General features: G+C 40.3%; 1 protein-coding gene across 4 annotated transcripts in view; it reads right to left on the reverse strand.

The window, feature by feature from the left end:
• Positions 1 to 24,140, reverse strand: part of phldb2a (pleckstrin homology-like domain, family B, member 2a) — a 47,278-nt gene that overhangs the window by 9,291 nt on the left and 13,847 nt on the right. For 3 of the 4 annotated variants that reach the window (XM_027139641.2, XM_047805056.1, XM_047805058.1), the window contains 5 exons: positions 22,897 to 23,031; positions 18,394 to 18,534; positions 15,556 to 15,711; positions 15,266 to 15,376; positions 15,084 to 15,173 (listed from right to left, as the gene is read on the reverse strand). In XM_027139641.2, coding sequence (XP_026995442.1) covers positions 15,084 to 15,173; positions 15,266 to 15,376; positions 15,556 to 15,711; positions 18,394 to 18,534; positions 22,897 to 23,031 — 633 coding nt within the window. The remainder of the gene's footprint in view (positions 1 to 15,083; positions 15,174 to 15,265; positions 15,377 to 15,555; positions 15,712 to 18,393; positions 18,535 to 22,896; positions 23,032 to 24,140) is intronic. The other variant, XM_047805057.1, reaches the window with a different exon arrangement.

The following is a 24,140-nucleotide window of genomic DNA, read 5'->3' on the forward strand; positions in this document are numbered from 1 at the left end:
TAACCATTTCAAAATAATTTAAAGCATTCACATACAATTATTTTTCCTGTATGTGAAATTTAAATCAAGTACAGTATTTTCCGCACCATAAGGCACACCGGATTATAAGGTGCAGTCTCAATTACGGGCTCTATTTCTGTACTTATCCCATACATAAGATAAGGCACACCGTATTATATAGTGATGGCCAGTTCGTGAACGAATCGTTCTTTTGAACCAGTTCTTTTTAGTGAACTGGATGAACCGGTTCACCAAATCGGACTGATTCGTTCTAAACAGTTTGCGTCTTGAGTCAGCGCTGATCCACAAGTTACTAAAGTTACTCACTTTCAGTCATGCCTGACAGTCTGTCTGACTCTAAATAAACTAATATCACGGAGTATATGTAACTCCTGTACACTGAACTGACATGTTGTGCTGAGAGAACTGTGAGCGCGAGCTGTTGATATTGCGCATGCATGAATTACTGAACTGATACAACGAATCACCAGTACACTGAACTGAGAACTGTTTCTTTCGGACGCGTCCGAGAACCGATGAACTAGTACAGCGAATCATCAGTACACTGAACTGAGAACTGTTTCGGACGCGTCCGACATACTGTTGATGCTGCGCATGCATGAACCTTCAGAGCAAATTATACATATTGGGATATGCATAGTAACTAGTCATAGGCTATTAAACATTTTTATAAAAAAAAATCAATATATGTCACTCAATATATGTCAGTTAATTTTACTATTGACTATTGTGCAGGTTAGTCTGTATTTTTATCTGCCGCTTTTTGTAAGTTGATGAAGATTAGTTTATTAACTTTATATCTTTAAGACACGTAAAACATCCACGTTTGCACATAAATGCCTGTACTGCGTGTTTTAGTTGCAAAACTTAAATGTAAGAAACGTATTCAACTAAAGTTATGATTACAAAGAACTTTTCGAATGTGTTAAATTGATTGTATTAATATCTGCCGTCAGCGGGATAATGGAATTTGCATCATTACGTCATTGTGAATAACGTCATTACATCAGGACGTAAAAGAACTGGTGAACTGGATTTTTGAACTGGTTCATTAAATCGAACTGTCCGAAAGAATATGGAGTAACTACTCCACCTACTGCATTTTTTGTGGCCACACTCAAATACTAAGATATAGGCTTTTACAAAAACAATGGAGAACAAAGTTATGATGCACAAAATTATACACATGAATGGCCAACCTTAGTGTATTGGCTGTGGTCCAATGTGAAACTACCAAAGCTTCCAGAACTGCGTCTCTCCCTTTTATGGGACATATTGCTGTCATTCTGCATAGGCCCACCTTCCTTATTGCTGTTACTCAACCAATTTAGATGCGCATTTTAAGTATGAACCTTGTATTGTGTCTTAAGGTGAATTTAAGTTTCTGTGAGGATTTCCCAGTTAGGGTGTGATTCATTTTTTAGTCTAAGCTTGATATTCCTTTCCTTCCTTTCTAATTTCAATTTCTTTTGTGTATTTTATTTTCATCTTTGTTTTCTCTATTTCTTTTGTTTGTTTGTGTAGTTAGTTTTATGTTGTGTTTGTCTCATTCATTAAACGCCATATTTTTGTTCCACAAGTGATTGTCTCTGAGTATCACTCACAAATGTAAGGTACCTGCAACATCTGGTCTATTAAGTTAATTTAATTTATATTACGGTATAAAGTAAAAGGGAAGTGCATCTTTCTAGGCCGGGAAGATAACATTATTTCCATTACCGTCAATTTCAACTTAGATTAAAATATTTAGGAGTCACTATAACACGTTATAATTACTTATAAATATTTAACTTGCTTCACGAGCCAAAATCGCTACAATGCTTACAAATGCATTTGCTAATGATCACTAACCATTTCAAAATAATTTAAAGCATTCACATACAATTATTTTTCCTGTATGTGAAATTTAAATCAAGTACAGTATTTTCCGCACCATAAGGCACACCGGATTATAAGGTGCAGTCTCAATTACGGGCTCTATTTCTGTACTTATCCCATACATAAGATAAGGCACACCGTATTATATAGTGATGGCCAGTTCGTGAACGAATCGTTCTTTTGAACCAGTTCTTTTTAGTGAACTGGATGAACCGGTTCACCAAATCGGACTGATTCGTTCTAAACAGTTTGCGTCTTGAGTCAGCGCTGATCCACAAGTTACTAAAGTTACTCACTTTCAGTCATGCCTGACAGTCTGTCTGACTCTAAATAAACTAATATCACGGAGTATATGTAACTCCTGTACACTGAACTGACATGTTGTGCTGAGAGAACTGTGAGCGCGAGCTGTTGATATTGCGCATGCATGAATTACTGAACTGATACAACGAATCACCAGTACACTGAACTGAGAACTGTTTCTTTCGGACGCGTCCGAGAACCGATGAACTAGTACAGCGAATCATCAGTACACTGAACTGAGAACTGTTTCGGACGCGTCCGACATACTGTTGATGCTGCGCATGCATGAACCTTCAGAGCAAATTATACATATTGGGATATGCATAGTAACTAGTCATAGGCTATTAAACATTTTTATAAAAAAAAATCAATATATGTCACTCAATATATGTCAGTTAATTTTACTATTGACTATTGTGCAGGTTAGTCTGTATTTTTATCTGCCGCTTTTTGTAAGTTGATGAAGATTAGTTTATTAACTTTATATCTTTAAGACACGTAAAACATCCACGTTTGCACATAAATGCCTGTACTGCGTGTTTTAGTTGCAAAACTTAAATGTAAGAAACGTATTCAACTAAAGTTATGATTACAAAGAACTTTTCGAATGTGTTAAATTGATTGTATTAATATCTGCCGTCAGCGGGATAATGGAATTTGCATCATTACGTCATTGTGAATAACGTCATTACATCAGGACGTAAAAGAACTGGTGAACTGGATTTTTGAACTGGTTCATTAAATCGAACTGTCCGAAAGAATATGGAGTAACTACTCCACCTACTGCATTTTTTGTGGCCACACTCAAATACTAAGATATAGGCTTTTACAAAAACAATGGAGAACAAAGTTATGATGCACAAAATTATACACATGAATGGCCAACCTTAGTGTATTGGCTGTGGTCCAATGTGAAACTACCAAAGCTTCCAGAACTGCGTCTCTCCCTTTTATGGGACATATTGCTGTCATTCTGCATAGGCCCACCTTCCTTATTGCTGTTACTCCTCCTTCCTACCTACATGGAGTGAAAATGCTGTGTGTAAAACCATGATAAACTGTTTTCTATAAATGATATCAACTGAACAAAAACCTTTAAATGTATTATATTTCTAGTATTTCTAGCATTATTCGAATTGAAACTGTTATAACAAATAACAATGACACATTTGAGTGTTCAATTGATTTTTCCATAATAGTTTACAAAGGAAAGAAAACAAGTGAATAACAAAGGAATATCATTGCAAGCATTTATAGCAAAAACAGCTACTCTGAATGCTCCATAGAGCAATATATTATACAGTACAGGAAAATTATATCAGATTCAGAAAAAAAAAACAATTAAGCAGTTACATAAAACTATTTCCTCTGTCCGTCATTATTTAATTTTATTAAATAAAAGTGTAAAATGATATCAGTGAACCAAAAAGCAGTTACATAAAACTATTTCTTCTGTCCGTCATTATTTAATTTTATTAATAAAAGTGTAAAATGATATCAGTGAACCAAAAAGAATCTGTCAGCAGCATGGGGTTAAAACCCAAATGCAGGATAGCGTAAAAAAAAAAAACACAGACTAGGACACAGACTGGGAAACACAACAAATAACCACAGGACAACATCAGAGGATTCCGCGCTGCCATAGGCAACACGGCACGGCTAAATACACGTGACAATCAACACACAAGGAACAGGTGTGCAGAGGCGGGCAGGAAGAGACAAGGCAGGCACGTGACATAAAACAAACAGATGCACATGGCCAAAGTCCGGGCTGAGTCCTGACAGTACCAACCCACCCCCCCACTCCACGAGGCGCAGCTCCCGACGTGCCAAGGCAGGTTGGGGGTAGCAAGGCACACAGCGAGGCAGGTGGGAGAGCAAGGCACATGGCGGCACAGCCAGAGAGGGCCGAGCGACGTCCACAGCCGAGCAGAGGGGCTGAGCGAAGTTCACAGCCGAGCAGAAGGGCCGAGCGACGTCCACAGCTGAGCAGAAGGGCCGAGCGCATACCCCCAAAATATGAGCCTGAAACAGTCCAAACGGACAGGAAGTGGTCCACAGAAAACCGGAAGTGAAGTGAAGCAATGCTTGGTGACTTCAACCTCCCCTCGGACAAGCTACATTCTTCTTCCCTCATGTCTCTTCTCAACTCATTTACCCTCACACTCAACAGCTACATCCCCACACACAAAGGAGGAAATGTCCTGGACCTGGTTTTCACCCGTCCTTCTCCAGCTACAGACGTGACTGCTACCCCTCTACGCGTCTCTGATCATCACCTGGTATCCTTCACCATCACTCCTATCTTACCTAAAACTACCTCTCACCCCCTCGCTCTTACCCGCCGCAACCTTCACTCTGTCTCCCCTTCATCTGTAGCTTCTGGCACTCTTTCTTCCCTTCCTGATACTGAATCTTTTTCCTCACTACCCTTGGACTCAGCCACAGATACTTTCCTCTCATCTCTTTCCTCAACAATGGACTTCCTCTGCCCTATGTTCACTAAACCCAAGAAAACTTCTTGTTCTGCTCCTTGGCTTTCAGATGTGCTGCGCAACAATCGAAGAGAGCTAAGATCATCAGAGAGAAAGTGGAAGAAATCACAACTTGATGTAGATCTTGATTTTTACCGAACACTTCTCGTCAAGTTCTCCTCAGATGTGACTTCTGCCAAGACTTCCTTCTACAAGGAAAAGCTTGAAGCTTCCTCACATGACCCTCGGAAATTCCACAACATCATCTCTTCTCTGCTCAACCCCCCGGCTCCACCTTCTTCGTCCTCCCTGACTGCAGAAGACTTTGCTTCTTTCTACCAGGAGAAGATTGAGGAAATCTGCAAGACCTTCACTTCAGCCCCGACTGCACTTACATCTCAGAGTATGCATTCCCCTACACCTTCGTTGTCACATTTCTCAACTGTGGCAGCAGAAGAGATTTTACAACTCATCCAATCCTGCAATCCTACCACCTGCCCATTAGATCCGCTCCCTACCACTATGCTCCAGACCATCTCGCAAGACCTTTTGCCCTTCATTTCCACTATCGTCAATAGATCCATAGCATCTGGTCAGGTACCAACTACTTTCAAGAGAGCAAGGGCTATTCCCATCCTAAAGAAACCTGCTCTGGATCCATCAGACATCAGTAACTACAGACCAGTATCACTTCTCTCATTTCTTTCAAAAATTCTTGAACGCATTGTCTATAATCAACTGTCTGTCAATCTCTCACAGAACAACCTCCAAGATCCCAACCAGTCTGGCTTTAAAGCAGCTCACTCTACAGAGACAGCCCTTTTGGATGTCTCTGAGAAACTACATGCTGCTAGATCAGCCAAACTGTCATCCGTCCTTATCCTCCTTGACCTTTCAGCAGCGTTTGATACGGTCAACCACAAGACTCTCTTATCCACCCTCAAGAGTCTTGGGATTTGCGGATCAGCTTGGGAATGGTTTGCATCCTACCTGAAAGGATGCTCGTATCAGGTAACATGGAGGGGAGTGACTCTCCACTGGCGTCCCACAGTGCTCAGTACTTGGTCCTCTTCTTTTCTCCCTGTATACTCACTCACTTGGTGAAGTTATTTCATCACATGGGTTCTCTTACCACTGCTATGCTGATGATACACAACTTATCTTCTCTTTCCCACCCTCAGATGCCACAGCTTCTGACCGGATCTCAGCATGTCTGGCAGAAATTTCATCATGGATGACTGCTCATCAGTTAAAGTTCAATCCTAGCAAAACTGAACTGCTGTTCATCCCAGGTGATTCATCCCCAGGTCACGATCTTGCTATATCCTTGCACAAAGATCTGATCTCCCCTTCAGCCACAGCTCACAACCTTGGGGTAACCATGGACAATCAACTGTCTTTTTCCTCTCATGTTGCTAATGTGACTCGCTCATGTCGGTTTCTTCTCTACAACATTAGAAGAATTCGGCCCTTTTTGTCCACACAGACTGCTCAGGTACTTGTTCAGTCTCTTGTCATTTCTAGACTGGATTACTGCAATGCACTGCTGGCAGGTCTACCTATGAACGCAATCCGTCCTCTGCAAATGATCCAAAATGCAGCTGCCCGACTTGTTTTCAACCTGCCAAAGTTCTCGCATACCACCCCGTTGCTGCGATCCCTCCACTGGCTTCCGGTAGCTGCACGCATCCGATTCAAAACACTGATGCTGGCCTACAAAGCCAAAAATGGACCAGCTCCCTCTTACCTCAAAGCCCTCATCATTCCTCGCACTGCACCCCGCAACCTCCAATCTACCAGCACTGCTCGACTGGTTCCACCATCTCTCAGGGTAAAAGGCAAGTATACTACTTCTCTGTTCTGGCACCAAGGTGGTGGAATGAACTTCCCCTAGAGGTCCGGACAGCTGAGTCACTGGCTATTTTCAAGCGGCGGTTGAAGACCTACTTATTCAGGAAACACTTCAACTAGCACTTCTTTCCTTATCTTTTGCATTAAAAAAACAAACAAAAAAAAAACAACAACTTTCATTGTAACTTTGAATAAATGTTTTAAACTCATGGTATCTTAAGTATGTAACCTAGTGAACCAGCATTAATGTATTCAATGTTAGAGATTTAAGCACTTATGTACGTCGCTCTGGATAAGGGCGTCTGCCAAATGCTGTAAATGTAAATGTAAATGTCGACCACTGGACAGTTGCGGGGCGATGTCGCAGGACACAGCAACAAACAAAACAAAACTCAGGCTGGTGACATTGCCCACAAACAGGAAGTGAGGCGGCGCCCCCCACGGAGAACTGAAAGTGGCATCCCTCACTGGAAAAATGCCGATGTCACCAAAACCACAAAAGTCCAGGGCAAAAAAAATAGTCCGAGAAAAAAAATGCTCCCACAGAGAAGGTCCAGGCTGACGCTATCCTGCTGTGTCTTAAAGTGTCGGAATCCTTCTGTAAGCAGTGTGGGGATAAAACAGACCCAAATGCAGGATAGCGTAAAAATAAACAGGGTTTAATAAATAAAAACATGTAACAAGGACACATACTAGGACACATGACAAATAACAACAGGACAACATCAGAGGATTCCTCTGATGTCATCTGATGCACAGATAAATACACGCAACAATCAACACATAAGGAACAGGTGTGCAGAGGTGGGCAGGAAGAGACAAGGGCGGAGCTAGCCGCCTACCAGGAGCAGCTTAAAGCGTTACAGAATACCAATGCAAACCTCCTCCGGGTCCTGCACAATCCACCTACGCCTTAGCCTAGACAATCTAATCCAGAACAGGCTGCAACAGCCCCAGTCTGTACCACATGTACTGCACTTCTTCCATGACGAAACGCCAGAGCCCATGCAGATCGGCCAGACTAGAGTATCACCAGAGGATCTTCTATTGTGGATATGCAGGTTATCACTGTGCAACCTGTCCAGAGCTAGCCACTGTATGTGGAACTAATTTCATTGTAACTTTGAACAAATGTTTTAAACTCATGGTATCTTAAGTATGTAACCTAGTGAACCAGCATTAATGTATTCATTGTTAGAGATTTAAGCACTTATGTACGTCTCTCTGGATAAGGGCGTCTGCCAAATGCTGTAAATGTTAATGTAAATGTAAGCAGAGCCCAAATCCTAGCCAGTGTTGTCTTTTAATTCCTGCTTTAATTCTCAATGCTAATTCTGCCTGTCATGAATCAGCCTTGATAGATTCTGGCTCCGTGTTTAATTAGATCCACCGCCAGCTCGCAGAGAAACTACAGCTCCCATTCACTCAATGTCCCTTTCCACTAAGGATTACGGCTGTGGACAGTCCACCCATTGGAAAATGCCTCATCACTTATCACACACCTCCCCTCATGTTACAACTGTGTTGTACATCACTTCATCTCCTACTAACCCATTCATTTTAGGATTTCCTTGGGTTCAGTTAGATAACCCACAGATATATTGGCCCAACAAGGAACTCCTCGACTAGACACCTCACTTTGTCACTTATTGCCTTAAGCACCCCAGAATCTTCCATGCCATAGCACATTCATTGAGAGCCCACACACTAACCTCCAGGGTAACATACCATCAGTTATGAGGACCTGAGGGAGGTATTCAACAAAACACACTGTGCCCAGTTACCAATGCATTGACCTTGGGATTGTCATTTGGGACTTGCTCCCAAACACAGCGCCACCCAAGGGTCAAATATACCCCCTGTCCAGACCAGAGCCCAAAGCTATGGAGGACAACATAGAGGAGGTGCTCACAGCAAACTTCATCAGCCCTTCAACCTCCCAGGCGGTAATGGGCTTCTTCTTTGTAGGAAAAAAAGGGGGCGGCCTAAGGCCCTGTATTGGCTTCCAGGGACTGAATTCCATTACAGTAAAATACTCATTTCCCATAGCACTAGTCTTATTCACCAAAGGACAACTCAAATGTGCAAAGATTTTCATCTTTCAGGCATTTGTCACAGAAATACTAAGAGACTTCCTGAATCAGTGCATAATTGTTTATATTGAAGACATTCTCATCTACTCACCCACCCTGGAATCCCACATTACTCAGGTATGCCAAGTCCTGCAGCAGCTCTTGCAGCATCATTGTAAAGGAGACGAAGTGTGAATTTCTCCAAGATACAGTCTCATTTCAGGTTTACAATGGCCGGAGGTGGAAATTGACCCTAACCAGTATCAAAGAACTGCATATATTTCTCAGATTCAACATTCAGACCACCCATTTGTCATGGAAGTAGACGGTTCATGTACCGCAATAGGGGCTGTTCTATCCCAATATTACATTTACATTTACATCATTTGGCAGATGCCCTTATCCAGAGCAACATACAAAAGTGCTCAAGTCTCTATCATTGGATACATTAACTCTGGTTCAGAGTTTCATCTGGTTTCAGAAACCTCCAGATGATCCAAAACTTAAGACTGCTGGCTGAGCCTACGCTACGCTCCTGGAGAGGACTGCTTCACCTTGCTACTGCCTAGGCTTGGAGCCTGGATTTCTGCCCAAGCACCCCTACAACCCCTTAAAGGAAGGACCTAGTTTGTTTTCTCTTTATCACTGACTTTCTGCGGCTCTAATATTGCACCAGAAACTTAAGAAAAATAAAACCACGACACTGCTTGCTCTAATCCTGTTTCTTTGCCTGTTTTTCCATATCCCATCTCTCTAAGTGCCCTACAATACATACAACAAACAGGGAGGAAGTGATGGTTCATGTGTCTCATGAATAAGTAGTTCTTCAACTGTCGTTTGAAAATAGCCAGTGACTCAGCTTACCTCTTACCCTGAGAGATGGTGGAACCAGTTGAGCAGTGCTGGTAGATCTGAAAGTGTGAAGTGCAGTGCGAGGAGTGAAGAGGGCTTTGAGGTAAGATGGAGCTGGTCCATTTTGGGCTTTGTAGGCCAGCATCAGTATTTGAATCTGATGCCTGCAACTACCAGAAGCCAGTGGAGGGATCGCAGCAGCGAGGTGGTATGCAAGAACTTAGGCAGGTTGAAAATAAGCTGTGCAGCTGCATTTTGGATCATTTGCAGAAAATGAATTGCAGTCATAGGTAGACCTGCCAGCAGTGCATTGCCGTAGTCCAGTCTTGAAATGACTAGTGTTTGAACAGGTGCCTGTGGTAGCTTAGTGGTTAAGGTGTCGGGCTACCACTCGGAAGGTTCTGAGTTCGATCCCAGGTCCACCAAGCAGCCACGGTTTTGCCCCTGAGCAAGGCCCATAACCCTCAATTGTTCATCTGTATAAAAATGGGATAATGTAAGTCGCTCTGGATAAGGGCGTCTGCCAAATGCTGTAAATGTAAAGTGCCTGAGCAGTCTGTGTGGACAAAAATGGCCGAATCCTTCTAATGTTGTAGAGAAGGAACCAACATGGGCGTGTCACATTAGCAACATGAGTGGAATAGGACAGTTGATTGTCCATGGTTACCCCAAGGTTGCGAGCTGTGACTGAAGAGGAGATCAGATCGTTATGCAGGGATATTGCAAGATCATGAAGTTAAATTTATCTAGAATGGAGCTTTAACTGATGAGCTGTCATCCATGATGATATTTTTGCCAGACATGCTGAGATCCGATCAGAAGCTGTGGTATCCAAGGGTGGGAAAGAGAAGATAAGTTGTGTATCATCAGCATAGCAGTGGTAAGCGAACCCATGTGAGGAAATAACTTCACCAAGAGAGTGAGTATACAGGGAGAAAAGAAGAGGACCAAGTATTGAGCCCGGTGGGACACCCACTGGTGTCCCACATTTGGCACACAATGAGAGTCTGAATGGAGCAGAGGTCACTCCACTCCATGTTACCTGATATGAGTGTCCTTAAAGGTAGGATGCAAACCATTCCCATGCTGACTCACAACTCTCAAGACTCCTGAGCAGAGGTGGCAAAAGTACACACATCCTTTACTCAAGTAGAAGTACAGATACTCATTTTTTAAAAGACTCCAGTAAAAGTAGAAGTATTGACTACACTCTTTTACTCAAGTTAAAGTAAAGAAGTATGGGCTCTGACATGTACTTAAGTAAAAAGTCGCCGATACTACTACCTGTTTAGTGTCATGCTGGTAACTGGACATCATGTTTTATTTATATATATTCATCCCAAAGGTGTTCAGTAGGGATGAGATCATAAAACAACCACATATATCAGGAAAGGTCAGGTGACCCAATACTTTTGGAAATATAATGTATACCAAGTGTATCACTAAGACCATATACCACACTGTAGGGAGATTCCAGCTCTGTCCTTGAAAACAACTCAAAATTATTGTGATGTTTTACAAATGACAAAATTAATGTTAATTAAATTAAGCACTTCATGTTTTTTGGGTTGACAGGGGCGGTTCTAGGATTTCATCTTTAGGGGGGTTTAGCACTCAGTGAGAATTTAGAACAAGAAGAGTTCAATAATATATATTATATGACAACTCATAATAAGAATAGTGAAATTTCACTGCTTTTGGTTGCTGTCTTTGTGTCTTTCCGCCGATTAACTTTATAGATAAATGCCTCCAGCTCTGACTGCGCGTGCACGCTGCGCGTAACTGTGCTTTTCTGTTCAAATAAAGCAGACAGCTGAAGACGCTCTTTTGAAAGACTACAACACACGTGTGTAAAAGCAAAGTAAAAAAAAATCGCTCTTGGATCAAACTGATAAATAATTTTCTTTCCCAACGACAACATGTCCTGCATTTTAACGGGATTTTTATTGTTTATTTATGAAAGTAAAAATTATCCTTATAGTTTTAGGGTGGCTGAGATTACAGACAGGGGGCTGAAGCCGCCCCTGGTTGGCACAATTCGTAACGCATTCGCCAGGAATCCTTTTTGACGCCGATTATTTCAAACATCTCCCTCATATATGGCCATGTGTGTTCAGGAATGTCCTCGTTGTTAGTTATTTTAACATCGGTGACTCCCTCTGAATTAACATTAGCCATTCCTTTTGTAGGCATGCCGATCATTGTTAGCTCCGCTATCCTTAGTCTATGTCTGATAGCCAGTAAATAATACAGTACACCATGCAGTCACATGTGAAAAAAGCCGCACAGTGATAGGATGATAGGCTGGAAACAAGAAGAAGAAATAATACTAAAAGTAACGAGTCCGTTTTGAAAATGTAAGAAGTAAAAAGTACAGATATTTGTGTAAAAATGTAATGAGTAAAAGTAAAAAGTTGTTCGAAAAATAAATAGTGGAGTAAAGTACTGATACCAGAAAAATTTACTTAAGTACAGTAACAAAGTATTTTTACTTCCCACCTCTGCTCCTGAGGGTGGACAAGAAAGTCTTGTGGTTGACCGTATCAAATGCTGCTGAAAGGTCAAGGAGGGTGAGGATGGATGACAATTTGGATAATTTAACATCACAAGTCCCCAGCCAAACTCCACCCATGTGCATTCTATTTTTGTAAAAAGCTTACCTTGGTTGAAGCCAACTATGACATGGGAAACCGGGAGCTACTTTTCATCAAGGAGGCGTTGGAGGAATAGAGACACTAGTTGGAGGGGACACAATGTCCATCTTAAAATCGGACCACAAGTCTGTTTTTACATGCTCTCAGTTCACGGTTACTTACAACCATGTATCCAAGAACAGCAAAGCTGATGCACTGTCCCACCGACATGACCATCAACATCAAGTCCCAGAAACCCCTCCCCACCTCCCGCACCTATATAATAGGACCTTATAGAGGAAATACGACAGGCATAACAGAGTGAAGAGCCCCCACCCGAGTGCCTGCCTAGGTTGCAATATGTACCAACAGACCTCAGGCAATGCACTCTGGAATGGGTCCATACCTCCTTGATCTCAGGACACCCAGGCACTCGATGACCGACACAGCTAACTTTATGGAATGCCTTGCGAGTTAGCTGTGTCATTCATGTGGGACCAAGGGCACTGAGGTATACTGAGCAGTTCTGCTCAACGGGTCAGCCAGATGCAGGGCTCCTGGAACTGCTCCCTATAAGTCAGTGCCTTTGTACCCACATCACAGTAAATTCTGTCATAGATCTCCCCAACTCACAAGGATTCACAACCATCCAGGTGCACACAGTTTACTTCTTGGGTCTGGAGGGCCTTCTGCAAAATGTTGGGGATCATTGTCAGCTTAAGATCTAGCTATCACCCCCAATATAAAGGGCATGCAGAACGTCTTAACCAGGAGCTTGGAAGGTACTTACGAACATATCGTAGCCAACAATGACACTGGAGCGAGATTCTCCCGTTGGCGAAATATGATCAAAACTCCCTCACCCATATGGCTTTGGGCCTCACCCCATTCCAGTGCATCCTAAAGTACCAGCCGCCCTTGTTCCCATGGTCAGGAGAAACATGTAATAAGCTTTTATTATTTTAAGGTTGGATTGTGTCTTACTGTCTGCATAAATGAGCTCCAATTTGAATGAATCAGCAGATATGCTAGAATCAGAAGATATGAACACATAATCTTTTCGACACTACATTGTATCCCAAATGTGACGTTGAATATTAAATACTTCTACTGCCTGCTGTGTCTTACAAAAGTATTCATACCCACTGAACTTTTCCACATTTTGACACCATCCAATCTGACTGGTACAGGCTAATTGTTGGTACCTCAAATTGTGAAGACTACAGCAAAGGACAGGGCTTTCTCTTACAAAGTCCTGCATTTATGGAACTGGCTTCCAATTACTATTTGAGACTAGGGCCTAGACGATTAGTCAACATTGTCGACAAATGTTTGGTTGTTCAGTAGTCGTTTTATCGCATGTGACCTAATGTAAGGGCCTGAAATATCACAATTTGACTGCTATGGTGTGGTACCGCTATAAAGCATAACGTAGCCCTCTTAACTGCTATTGCAGTAGAAGAAATCCCAATTACGCAGACTAGCAAGGTGTGGAAAAGTTTCACAAAATTTAAAACAAAGAATAATATTGTGTGTAATACATGCAAGGCGGAACTTGCTTGCTTTGCTTTATGACCTCCTTTTGACGATGAATTCTTGTACTCCTAAGAAGCCACTACTCTTACAGAATAAATTTTGGACATGACATGAGACCTCTTTCCATAGTGGATGTACAGTAGAAGGCTTTCATGAAATGGTTTCTGCATTCAAACCTAGATATATCCTTCCATCAAGAACCTTCTTTACAAGTTTAATGGAACAAAAATACGTAAAACCTGGTTGGTTAACAACAAAGGGTAAACAAACACCTAATGCAGAATTGCAAATGCCCAAACAAGGAAAATGAGGGATGTTTCAAACATATATTTCTGCCTATAATGCAGCTGATTAATTTATTTAGTTTTATTATTAGTTATTTTTCTATTGAAAGGAAACTAAAAATGAAACAATGCTTTGAGAGCATGTGTGTGAGATTTTTGTTCGGCAGAATCGGAAAACTTACAGAATGACTTGTTTAGTTGCCTCTATTTCAAAAGCTGAATTGATAATATGTTTTATTTATTAGTACAGAATATGTATAATTCAATGTTTTAACTAGCTGCAAATGCTGAATAATTGTTCAAAACCTACTAATTAGTGAGTGAAATAATCAATGATTCATTGATTCATCGTTCTAATAATCGTTAGTTGTTCAAGTCAAGTCAAGTCACCTTTGTCGTCACATCACGGTGTTTAAGTCTAGCCTGTCTAGCCTGAAAACATTTTTAGTCAAGCCCTTTTATGAACAGTTATTCAGTATTTTTTCCCAAAAAGTAACACATTTACTTTTAGCAGGTAAAATGCATGCTCAGCTGGATTAATGGATTAAAGTCATTAAAAAAAAACTTTGGTTGCTTTTGAAGTATGCAGAAACACCATGCAGTGTTTTCTATCCATTTGCTGTGTATTGTACCACTTGTAGACCATGGTGGTGGCATTCAACTGCTGTTGCAGCAGACTGTTCCACTCTTATGCTTGGGTCTCCAAATTTGAATATTTGATGGCTTTGTTCTGGTTCCTCCCTCATATCGTCTCAATGAGAGTCTTTTAGTGAATGTCTGTATTTTCTATGATCCTCTATTGATTGATAACTCAGGTATACAGGTACACTTACCTCCTGACATCATGAATTGTTGACTGTGGGTTTTTTCTTCTAAGTATGTACCAAAAAGTTGATTTGGACATACCAATGGTTTTGATATCACTCTCATGGGTTTGTTTGTCTCATAGATTGTCTCATAGTTGTTTTACTAGCATTACGTTTTTTGGACTTAATGAACATTAAAAGGAACGGAACCAAATACAAATATCACACTTAAAATAACACTAGACCTTTATCTGCAAAGTGAAATTATATGTAAATATTTTTAAATAAAAAATTAACTAAGTCCAAATATGTATGAAACTGAATATATAAAGTATATAACCATGTGTGTTAAATGTAAAATGAATAGTCCCACCTCTTTCAAAGACACAGGGTTCAGAGAGAAGGTCTGGCCACTTATCAGCTCTGCATAGTTCCTTTCCAGTGTGGCAAGATTCTCTTGCTCCTGATGAAGAAAGTAATCAAAATGTGTGATACTAAAATCTTACATGCCCTGAACCAACCCACCCAAACACACAAACAGAGACACACATTTACCCTTTGTAATATCAGATGAAGATTGTTCTTCTCTTTCAGGAAGTTCTCCTTTTCCTGCTGAGCCTGCTGGGTAATCCGAGTGGATTGTTTCTTCAAACCCATAAGCCTCTCCTTTAATAAGTATACATTTTGTTTGTAAATTAAAAAATATTATGATTAAGCTTTAACTCTTCCACACCAGTACATTACCAGTGTTTTGGTTCCCAGCTAATTAAATGTATTTTCATGATGGACACAAACCACAGAAAGTACAAAAATAAATAACCAAATTCCCACTCCCATAAACACACCTTGCGTGTGAGTAAATTGTGCTGGTACTCAGCAATCTCTTGGAGGAGTTGCTGGTTCTGTGACTCTTTTTCTTCAGCCTGATTGCTCTTTTTCTCTAGGTGCTGAAACTCAAGATCCTCAAAGTGCTTCATCTCTGTCCCCAACGTCTCTGTGTCCTGAGATAACAGATATATACATGTACACACTAAACTGAACACAACTCAGATCCTGTTCACTCACATAATATTGTTTATTTTTTTGTTTATTTATAAGTTCTCAAACTTGCTCAACTACTACGGTAGAAAACGCATCAATAAGGCCTTAAACACAACATATGGGAAATGATTCTTGGAGAGCCTGCCCCCAAAATGAAGAAAGCAGACTGCATAAAGGAGAGCAGAAAAGCCCAGGAGACAAGGAACTGTTTCTGGAACAAGTCTCTCTTCTCTGGAAAAGTGGAAGAGACTGAGAGTGGCCAACAGATGACCGACTGACTCTGGCGAGCTGACTCTGCAGCTGTTCCTTCAGTGCTTCTGGACATGAGTCCAGCTGGCTCTTCTGTTCCAAGACCAACTCTGCTAACTTCTCTACATTTATCTCTCTCAGTCTCCAACAGTGCCTTACCCTGTTAGTCCAAAAATGGCCCAGGTGCAGACATACAGGAAAAACACATAAAAAACAAAAATGGAAGGGATAGAGAAAAGACTGAGTTAGTGAAATAGAAAAGGAAAATGTAAGTATGTGAAAGTAAAAGTCCAAAATTTTGGACCAGCTGTCACATACAGATTGATCTTGTCAAGCTACACATGCACTCATGAGATATTCTAGTGATCCTGATAAATTTCTGCTCTCTGGAGAATGTAGAGTCAATAATATTTGTAAAGGGGAGGTCTAATTGGGTTAGAGATAAAAAGATGAATATCAGAATCTCAGCTTTCATATGCTGATATTTACATCTAGATGCATTAAACTTAAAAATGGTACCTTTTGCTTATGCCTACATATACAGTGTCACTTGAAAGTTTGTTATCCCTTTAGAAATTTATATATCTCTGCATAAATATGACCAAAAACATCATGAGACACTCTCCTAAAAGTAAACAAGGTCAACGCAACCAAACAAATGAGCCAAAAATGTTCCTTCCATAACATTTCTTTGGCTTTGACCATTACAAAACATTATCTTAGTTCCTCTTTAATCATTCTTTTGTAGACAGACTTGAGTGCTTGTGGTCATTGTCTTGGTGTATTGCCCATTTTCTCTTGAGTTTCATTTCATGGACAGATGTCCTAATATTTTTCTTTAGAATTCACTGGCATGATTCTGAATTCATTGTTCCTTTAATGATGGCAAGCTGTCCTGGCCCATCAAGTTTCACAGATGGTATAAATGTTATGCTGGAATGCATTATTTCCCTTTTCCCAAAATAATGCTCTCATTTCAACCAAAAAGGTCTATTTTGTTCTCATTCCTCCAAAATTTACTTTTCCTAATAGTCCCCTGGTTTGTACACTTGAACTTTATCAAACTTTATGGGTAGCAATGTTCTTTTTGGAAAGTAGTGGCAACTCTGCCATACACACTACGGTTGTTCAGTGTTCACCTGAAGACAGACTGCCAAACAGTAACATTATCCAAAATAAGAGAGGCCTTTAGTTGCTTAGACATTATCCTGGGCTCCTTTCTGACTCAACAGACCATTACTGGTCTTGTTTTTGGAGTGATTTTGTTGGTTGTGTATTTCAGTATGATTAAGGATTCATTTTATCGTTGGCTATAATTTTACAATGAAAGTGTTATTACATCATGTGAAAGAACTGATAATGTCAACAGTTTTATTATTTGAAAATAAACAAACAAACAAATAAATAAATAAATAATATATATATTTTTTGTTGCACATAATTATGCAGAATGCAGTTTGAAAACATTCAATGGCTTACAATGAACTCAAAACATAAATAAATACATTTTAATACAAAAAACCTATTTACAGTTCACGTTACACTCCCGTCCACCCTCTTAGATCTTCATTTTAAGGATGCCAACAGTGGCTTTTTTATAGCTGCCCTTTTAATAACATTAATTTGTCTGACAGTAACCTCTCTTAATCTCCCTTATCTGATCACATTCTTCTCGGCTGTGAATCACTGACAAATCTTCTGACAGTTCGATGATCTCTTTTCAGTTTTTGTAATATATCGATTGTTTTCATACCTTTTGCAAGACATGATCCACTTCTAAAAACATGTTGTAAATATCAGACTTTGATACATCCCTGTTCTTTAAATAAAACAGGGCACTCATGTACACCTAATTGTCTTCCTATTGATTGAGAACAGATCAACCCTAATTTGACCTTGAAATTAAACACTAATCCTAGAGTTTCACATACTTTTTGCACTCACAGATAAATAATATTGGAACTTTCCTGAATATAAAAAAATTACCAAGTATAATATACTTGTCTGATTTGTTTGATATGGTTCACTTAGTCTGCTTTTAGGACTTGTTTTGCCCAGGTATGTCCTGTTGGCTGTCTAAACAGTTCTGAATGTCTGAATAGTTCTGAAAGCCTACATTTGTTGTTAAAAATGATCAATCAACATGACAAAGACAGTAAGCAGTATATGGGGAAAAAGAAAGCCATTTTTAAGCTCGGAATAGACAATAAAATCCAATGCAAGTGGAAGCCTTTGGAATAGCCAAAATTTATTGTCTTGTAAACTAATGGTGTAAAAACAACTAGATATTGAACTTGGACAATGAAAGAAAATGCAAATTATTACAAAATTTTAATCTATAGCAACAACAAAAGTATTGGCTTTGTCAATTCAATGTGATAAAGAGACTGTACCTTTTCAGTTGTATTAGGATTTGTGGTTTTCCCCATTTTGCTCATCTTTTCATTTAACTTCTCTAGCAAAACCTTATCTGCTTGCAGGAGAGCAAGCTCTTCATTCTGCTCACCTTCCAATAGGGCCCTCTCCACCTCCATCTAAACAGAGAGAGAGAGAGAGAGAGAGAGAGAGAGAGAGAGAGAGAATTAGAGAGGAACTAGAGAATTCAGCATTGCACTGCAGAACTTTATCCAAGTTTCTTATCAAGTTATTTATTATATCACACACACACACACACACACACACACACACACACACACACACACACACACACCTAATCTAATTTACTCAAAACAACAGGATTAAATAGGGGAGGAAATCATGGAAACAAAAGAAACAGTTGTGCACCTGGAGGGAACCGATTACAGACCGGGCGTGGCAACACCACGTGATACCAAAACCAAAATGCACATAGCACAAGACAAAACCTGCCAGTCCCCCTAGTGTCCAGGTAGGGAAAAAGTCCAAGCTGCTCCTGACAGTAATCCACCTCCCCCCAAACCAGAAACATGCCTGAAAGTAAAAAGAGGCAATGATCCCGGCTAGAAACGGAGAGAGGAGCGAGGAACACAGAGAGGCATGTGGAGAGAGTAAGGAACACAGCGAGGCAGGTGAGGAGAGCGAGGAACAAGGCAAGGCAGGTGGGGAACATAAGGAAGTGATTTGACATCCCCCACGGGAACAGGTGCAGAGCCATGTCCTCATAGAAAAAGGCAATAAAGAAATCCATAGTCCAGAGGAAAAAAAAGGTTTCTAAATGCCAGAAAGAATAGTCCAGAATGGATGCTCTACAGAACGCAGGTGCCAGGCATAGTTATCCCGCTGGGTCTGAGACTGACTGAGTCTGTCAGGAACTGGGATGTCAAAGCAAGGATAACATAAAAGGGGAAGATATTATAGGAAAAATAACAAAAAGCGGAGACACTAGGAACACAGAAATACAACATTCAGGAACAGAAAACACTGCAAACCAAAATCACAGGGAATCAGAGACAGAGCAACACAGACAAGCACAAAAAAAAGACAAGGACTCAGCAAACAACAAGCACAAAACAACAGGATTAAATAGGAGAGGAAATCATGGAAACACAAGGAACAGGAGTGCAGAAGTGGGAAGACATTAAGGATAGAGTGGCTCAACACACAAGATACACAAAAACAAAAATAAAGGACGTGGAACAAGACAGAACCTGCCAGAATGTCCCTCTAGTGACCAGCCAGGGAAAAAGTTCAAGCTGTTCCTGACAAATACACTCTTTCTTGAAAAAAATGTTTTATATCCAGCACAGATTCCTTTCATGTCTAATGTGACACTCTCATGTCGGTTCCTTCCCAACAACATAAGAACGATTCTGCCATTTTTGTTCACACAGGCTGCTCAGGTACTTGTTCAATCTCTTGTCATTTCAAGACTGGACTACTTCAACGCACTGCTGGCAGGTCTATCTATGAATGCAATTCGTCCTCTGCAAATGATGCAAAATGCATCTGCACCTCTTGTTTTCAACCTGCCTAAGTTCTTGCATAACACCCCACTGCTGAGATTCCTCCACTGGCTTCCGGTAGCTGCACACATCAGATTCAAAACACTGATGCTGGCCTACAAAGCCAAAAATGGACCAGCTCCCTCTTACCTCAAAGCCCTCATCATTCCTCGCACTGCACCCCGCAACCTCCAATCTACCAGCACTGCTCGACTGGTCCCACTATCTTTCAGGGTAAGAGGTAAGTATACAAAACGACTCTTTTCTGTTCTGGCCCCAAGGTGGTGACATGAACTTCCCCTAGGGGTCTGGACAGCTGAGTGTCATGACGTGGGGTAAGGAAGCGGACCCAAACGCAGGATAGCCAAATCAACAGGGTTTAATAACAAAAGGACATGAAACAACACACGGACTAGAGACAGGACAAAGACAACAGTAGATCTACTGTAACAGTAGATCTACTGTTTACTCTACTGTAAGTAAAAATCCAGCACCAGGACCCAGCAGTATAGCAGTGCTCAGACCAGCTTATCGTGGGAGCATTTTTGTTTTTTTTCCCCCTGGACTTTGCGGGTTTGGTGACATCAGTCCGCATTTTTTCGGCGAGGGACGCCGCTCCGCATCCGGTTTCTCGTGTGTGTGTGTGTGTGTGGGGGAGGGGGGGGGTGGTGGATGGGTGTGTGTGTGTGTGTGCCGCCTCACTTCCGGGTTGCGGGCCATGTCGCCGGCCAGAGTTTTGTTTTGTTTTTTTGGTGTCCTGTGACATCGTCCTGCATTTGTCCGGTGGGGGGCGTCGCTTCACATTTATTTTCCGTGGAGGACGTCGCCCCACTTCCTGTTCGTGGGGGGTGTTGCAGGCCCATATTCTTTGTGTGTCAAAATGCACCTCGCCCACCTACCACCACTGTTTGAGACTTACACAACAGAGGAGGGTAGATGAGGTTACTGGGATTGTGAACTCTGCTCTGTAGATGAGAGCGTCTGCGAGAGTAGGTCTTGAGTACAGAGATTGGTTTAAGGCACATATTTGTAGTCAAACAAGTGTGAGAATTGAGGTTTGGTAGAATATATCAAACAGTACTAGACACTAATGTTAGAGAGAGATTCTGACAAACCTGAGAACCTTCAATTTAAATAGGTAAACCCTGCCCCCAATTCACACCTTAAGGGAGACTGAAACTACCTCTGATTAATCAGCTGGGAGAACAACAAAGACCAACACTATAAAATCAACAATGGTATAGAATATAACACAATTCAAATCACATTACTCTAGAACAAAGTGAGTTAAGCAGATAGTATACAAAAGACAGGAACCTACTGTAACAGAAGACAATATAATCAAATGTAGAGAGTTAAAGCACACTGAAGAGTAGGCTGGTTCACCTTCAATTTAAATAGGTAAGCCCTACCCCTAATTCACACCTTAAGGGAGACTGAAACTACTCCTGATTAATCAGCTGGGAGAACAACAACGACCAACACTATAAAATCCACAATGGTATAGAATATAACACAATTCAAATCACACTACTCTAGAACAAAGTGAGTTAAGCAGATAGTATACAAAAGACAGGAACCTACTGTACCAGAAGACAATATAATCAAATGTAGAGAGTTAAAGCACACTGAAGAGTAGGCTGTTTCACCTTCAATTTAAATAGGTAAGCCCTGCCCCCAATTCACACCTTAAGGGAGACTGAAACTACTCCTGATTAATCAGCTGGGAGAACAACAAAGACCAACACTATAAAATCAACAATGGTATAGAATATAACACAATTCAAATCACACTACTCTAGAATAAAGTGAGTTAAGCAGATAATATACAAAAGACAGGAACCTACTGTACCAGAAGACAATATAATCAAATGTAGACAGTTAAAGCACACCACCATGGTGACTCCTCTCCAAACATAAGAGTTTATGGTTGTGACTATAAAGTTCAATTTTGGTCTCATCTCTCCAAATGACTCCAGAAGCTGTGAGGCTTGTTTAGGTGCTGTTTGGCATAATGAAGGTGGGCATTTTTGTGGCATTTGCACAGTATCAGCTTTCTCCTGGCAACTTAACCATGCAGGTAATTTCCGTTCAAGTACCTCCTGATTGTGTTCCTTGAAACAACACCACTTTTTTCCAGAGCAGCCTGTATTTCTCTCAAAGTTTGTTGTGGGTTTTTTTTGCATCCCGCACAATTATTCTGGGAATAGTAAGTAAAATCTTTCTTGGTGTACCTGACAGTGGCTTAGTATCAACAGAATCCTCATCACATCAAGAGCTGAGAAACTCACTGTGTATTTATGAACAGAGACTAATTATAATTATAACTAATTATACTAGAATTACAATGAGTGAAAGGTGTGGAAAGTACCATTTAATAGCCATTTAAACCTCTGTGTGTCAACCTGTGTGATCAGGGTTGTTTATGTGATTTCAGTTATCATTAGGTTTCCAAAAGGAGTCAAATAATTATGATAATGACTTTATGTGACCACTGTCCTTAAATAAATTATTTTGTGTCATAAGTCATATTTTACAAATAATTATATATTTAACAATTTCTTTCAGAGTTTCTTTCAATCTTTTGAGCACAACTGTATATAACAAAGTTATAGCAAGTTTTCATCTTTTAGTTTGTCTTTTCTCCCTTTAACCATTTCTATTTGTTTTTACTTGAATTTTGTTGGATGTTTTATAACTTTAAAGGTGAAAATGTCATTATTTTGTTGTTTCATTTCTACATCACAAATGTCCTCAATGTTATCAGGGGTGTGAATGTAAAGGTGAAAATGTCATTATTTTGTTGTTTCATTTCTACATCACAAATGCCCTCAATGTTATCAGGGGTGTGTAGACTTTATTTTCACTGTATATATTTAAGCTCAAATGTCATTGTATGTGTTCATAATCATTTTTGCTCATTTGATAATCCTGGAGTTTACTGTGTTTAGAATAATTAAAGCTTCTGACACAAACCTTTCTGATAGACTCATCCACCTGTGTGTCTAAGTCCTTTATCTTCTGCTCCAACTCTTCAATGCTGTTGAGGACTTGAATCCTCTCCTCTTCTACCCAGGTTATATCCTGTTTAATCTGCATGGTGTCTGATGCCTGAACAGATAAACCAAAAACATTTAAGGATCACAATATCAGAAAATCAAATTTATCTTAGAAAATGTGTTTATTTAAATACATGACACATAAGTTGATCTATCTGTCATCTTTTTGCCGAAGAACAGGTAAAACCTCTCCTTCCGTGCAATGAAACCAGATATCACAACAGCCTGCATCTTTCATTTATGCAATATATTTTAATTACTTACTTACTGCATTGACTCACACTGTTAGTGTCAGGATCATGCTTGGAAATTCTCTGCCGGCATTCCAGCAGCATGTTTTGGTGCTGTCTGTCTCATGTGGCCTAACAGAGTCCTTGTTATTGGTTAATTTCTTTGTTTAATTTTTGTGTCTTCAGTTTTTGTATTCTAGTTTTTGCCATGTCATGTACCAAGTTTCCCTTGATTTTCCCTGTTGATGTTATGTTATTTTTATGTTATGTTATTTTTCCCTGTTGATGTGTTTTGTTATTTTGGGTCTGGTATTTATCCACGCCGTGGCAACCAATATTACTGACAGAAAGCCTCCACAACTTTCAGACGCAGTAGGAAAATGGAAAACTAACATTTTAACATAAACGTAAACATTTTTTCTCTGTACTTTTTTCTTTTGTTGAGGACATTTATTTTGGTTTCCGGGTTAGTTTGTTGTATGCCGTGACCCTCACTCCTGTTCCTGTGTGGGACACTGCAGAAAATTAATTTAATACTTTGTTGGAAATGGCACCTTCAAAATGCATTCTGTATGGAGAAACTACTTGCATGCATTGGTCTGGTGTAATTTTGGCCCATTCTTCCACTCAAACAGTATTCAAATCTTGAAGGTTCCATGGGCCGCTCAAAGTAACTCTGATCTTTGGTTATTTCCATAGATGTTCTACTAGATTCAAGTCAGGTGATTGGCTGGGCCATTCGAGCAGCTTTATTTTCTTTCTCTGAAACTCACTTGAAATTTTCCTTGGCTGTGTATTTGGGATCACTGTCTTGCTGAAATGTCCACCCACATTTCATCGTCATTGTCCTGGCAGATGGCAGCAGATTTTTATGAAGAATGTCTTGGTACATTTTTCCATTCATCCTTCCTTCAATTGTATGAAGTTTGCC

The sequence above is a fragment of the Tachysurus fulvidraco genome, chromosome 20 (genome assembly GCF_022655615.1).
Source record: "Tachysurus fulvidraco isolate hzauxx_2018 chromosome 20, HZAU_PFXX_2.0, whole genome shotgun sequence".
In the NCBI taxonomy this organism is placed as follows: Eukaryota; Metazoa; Chordata; class Actinopteri; order Siluriformes; family Bagridae; genus Tachysurus; species Tachysurus fulvidraco.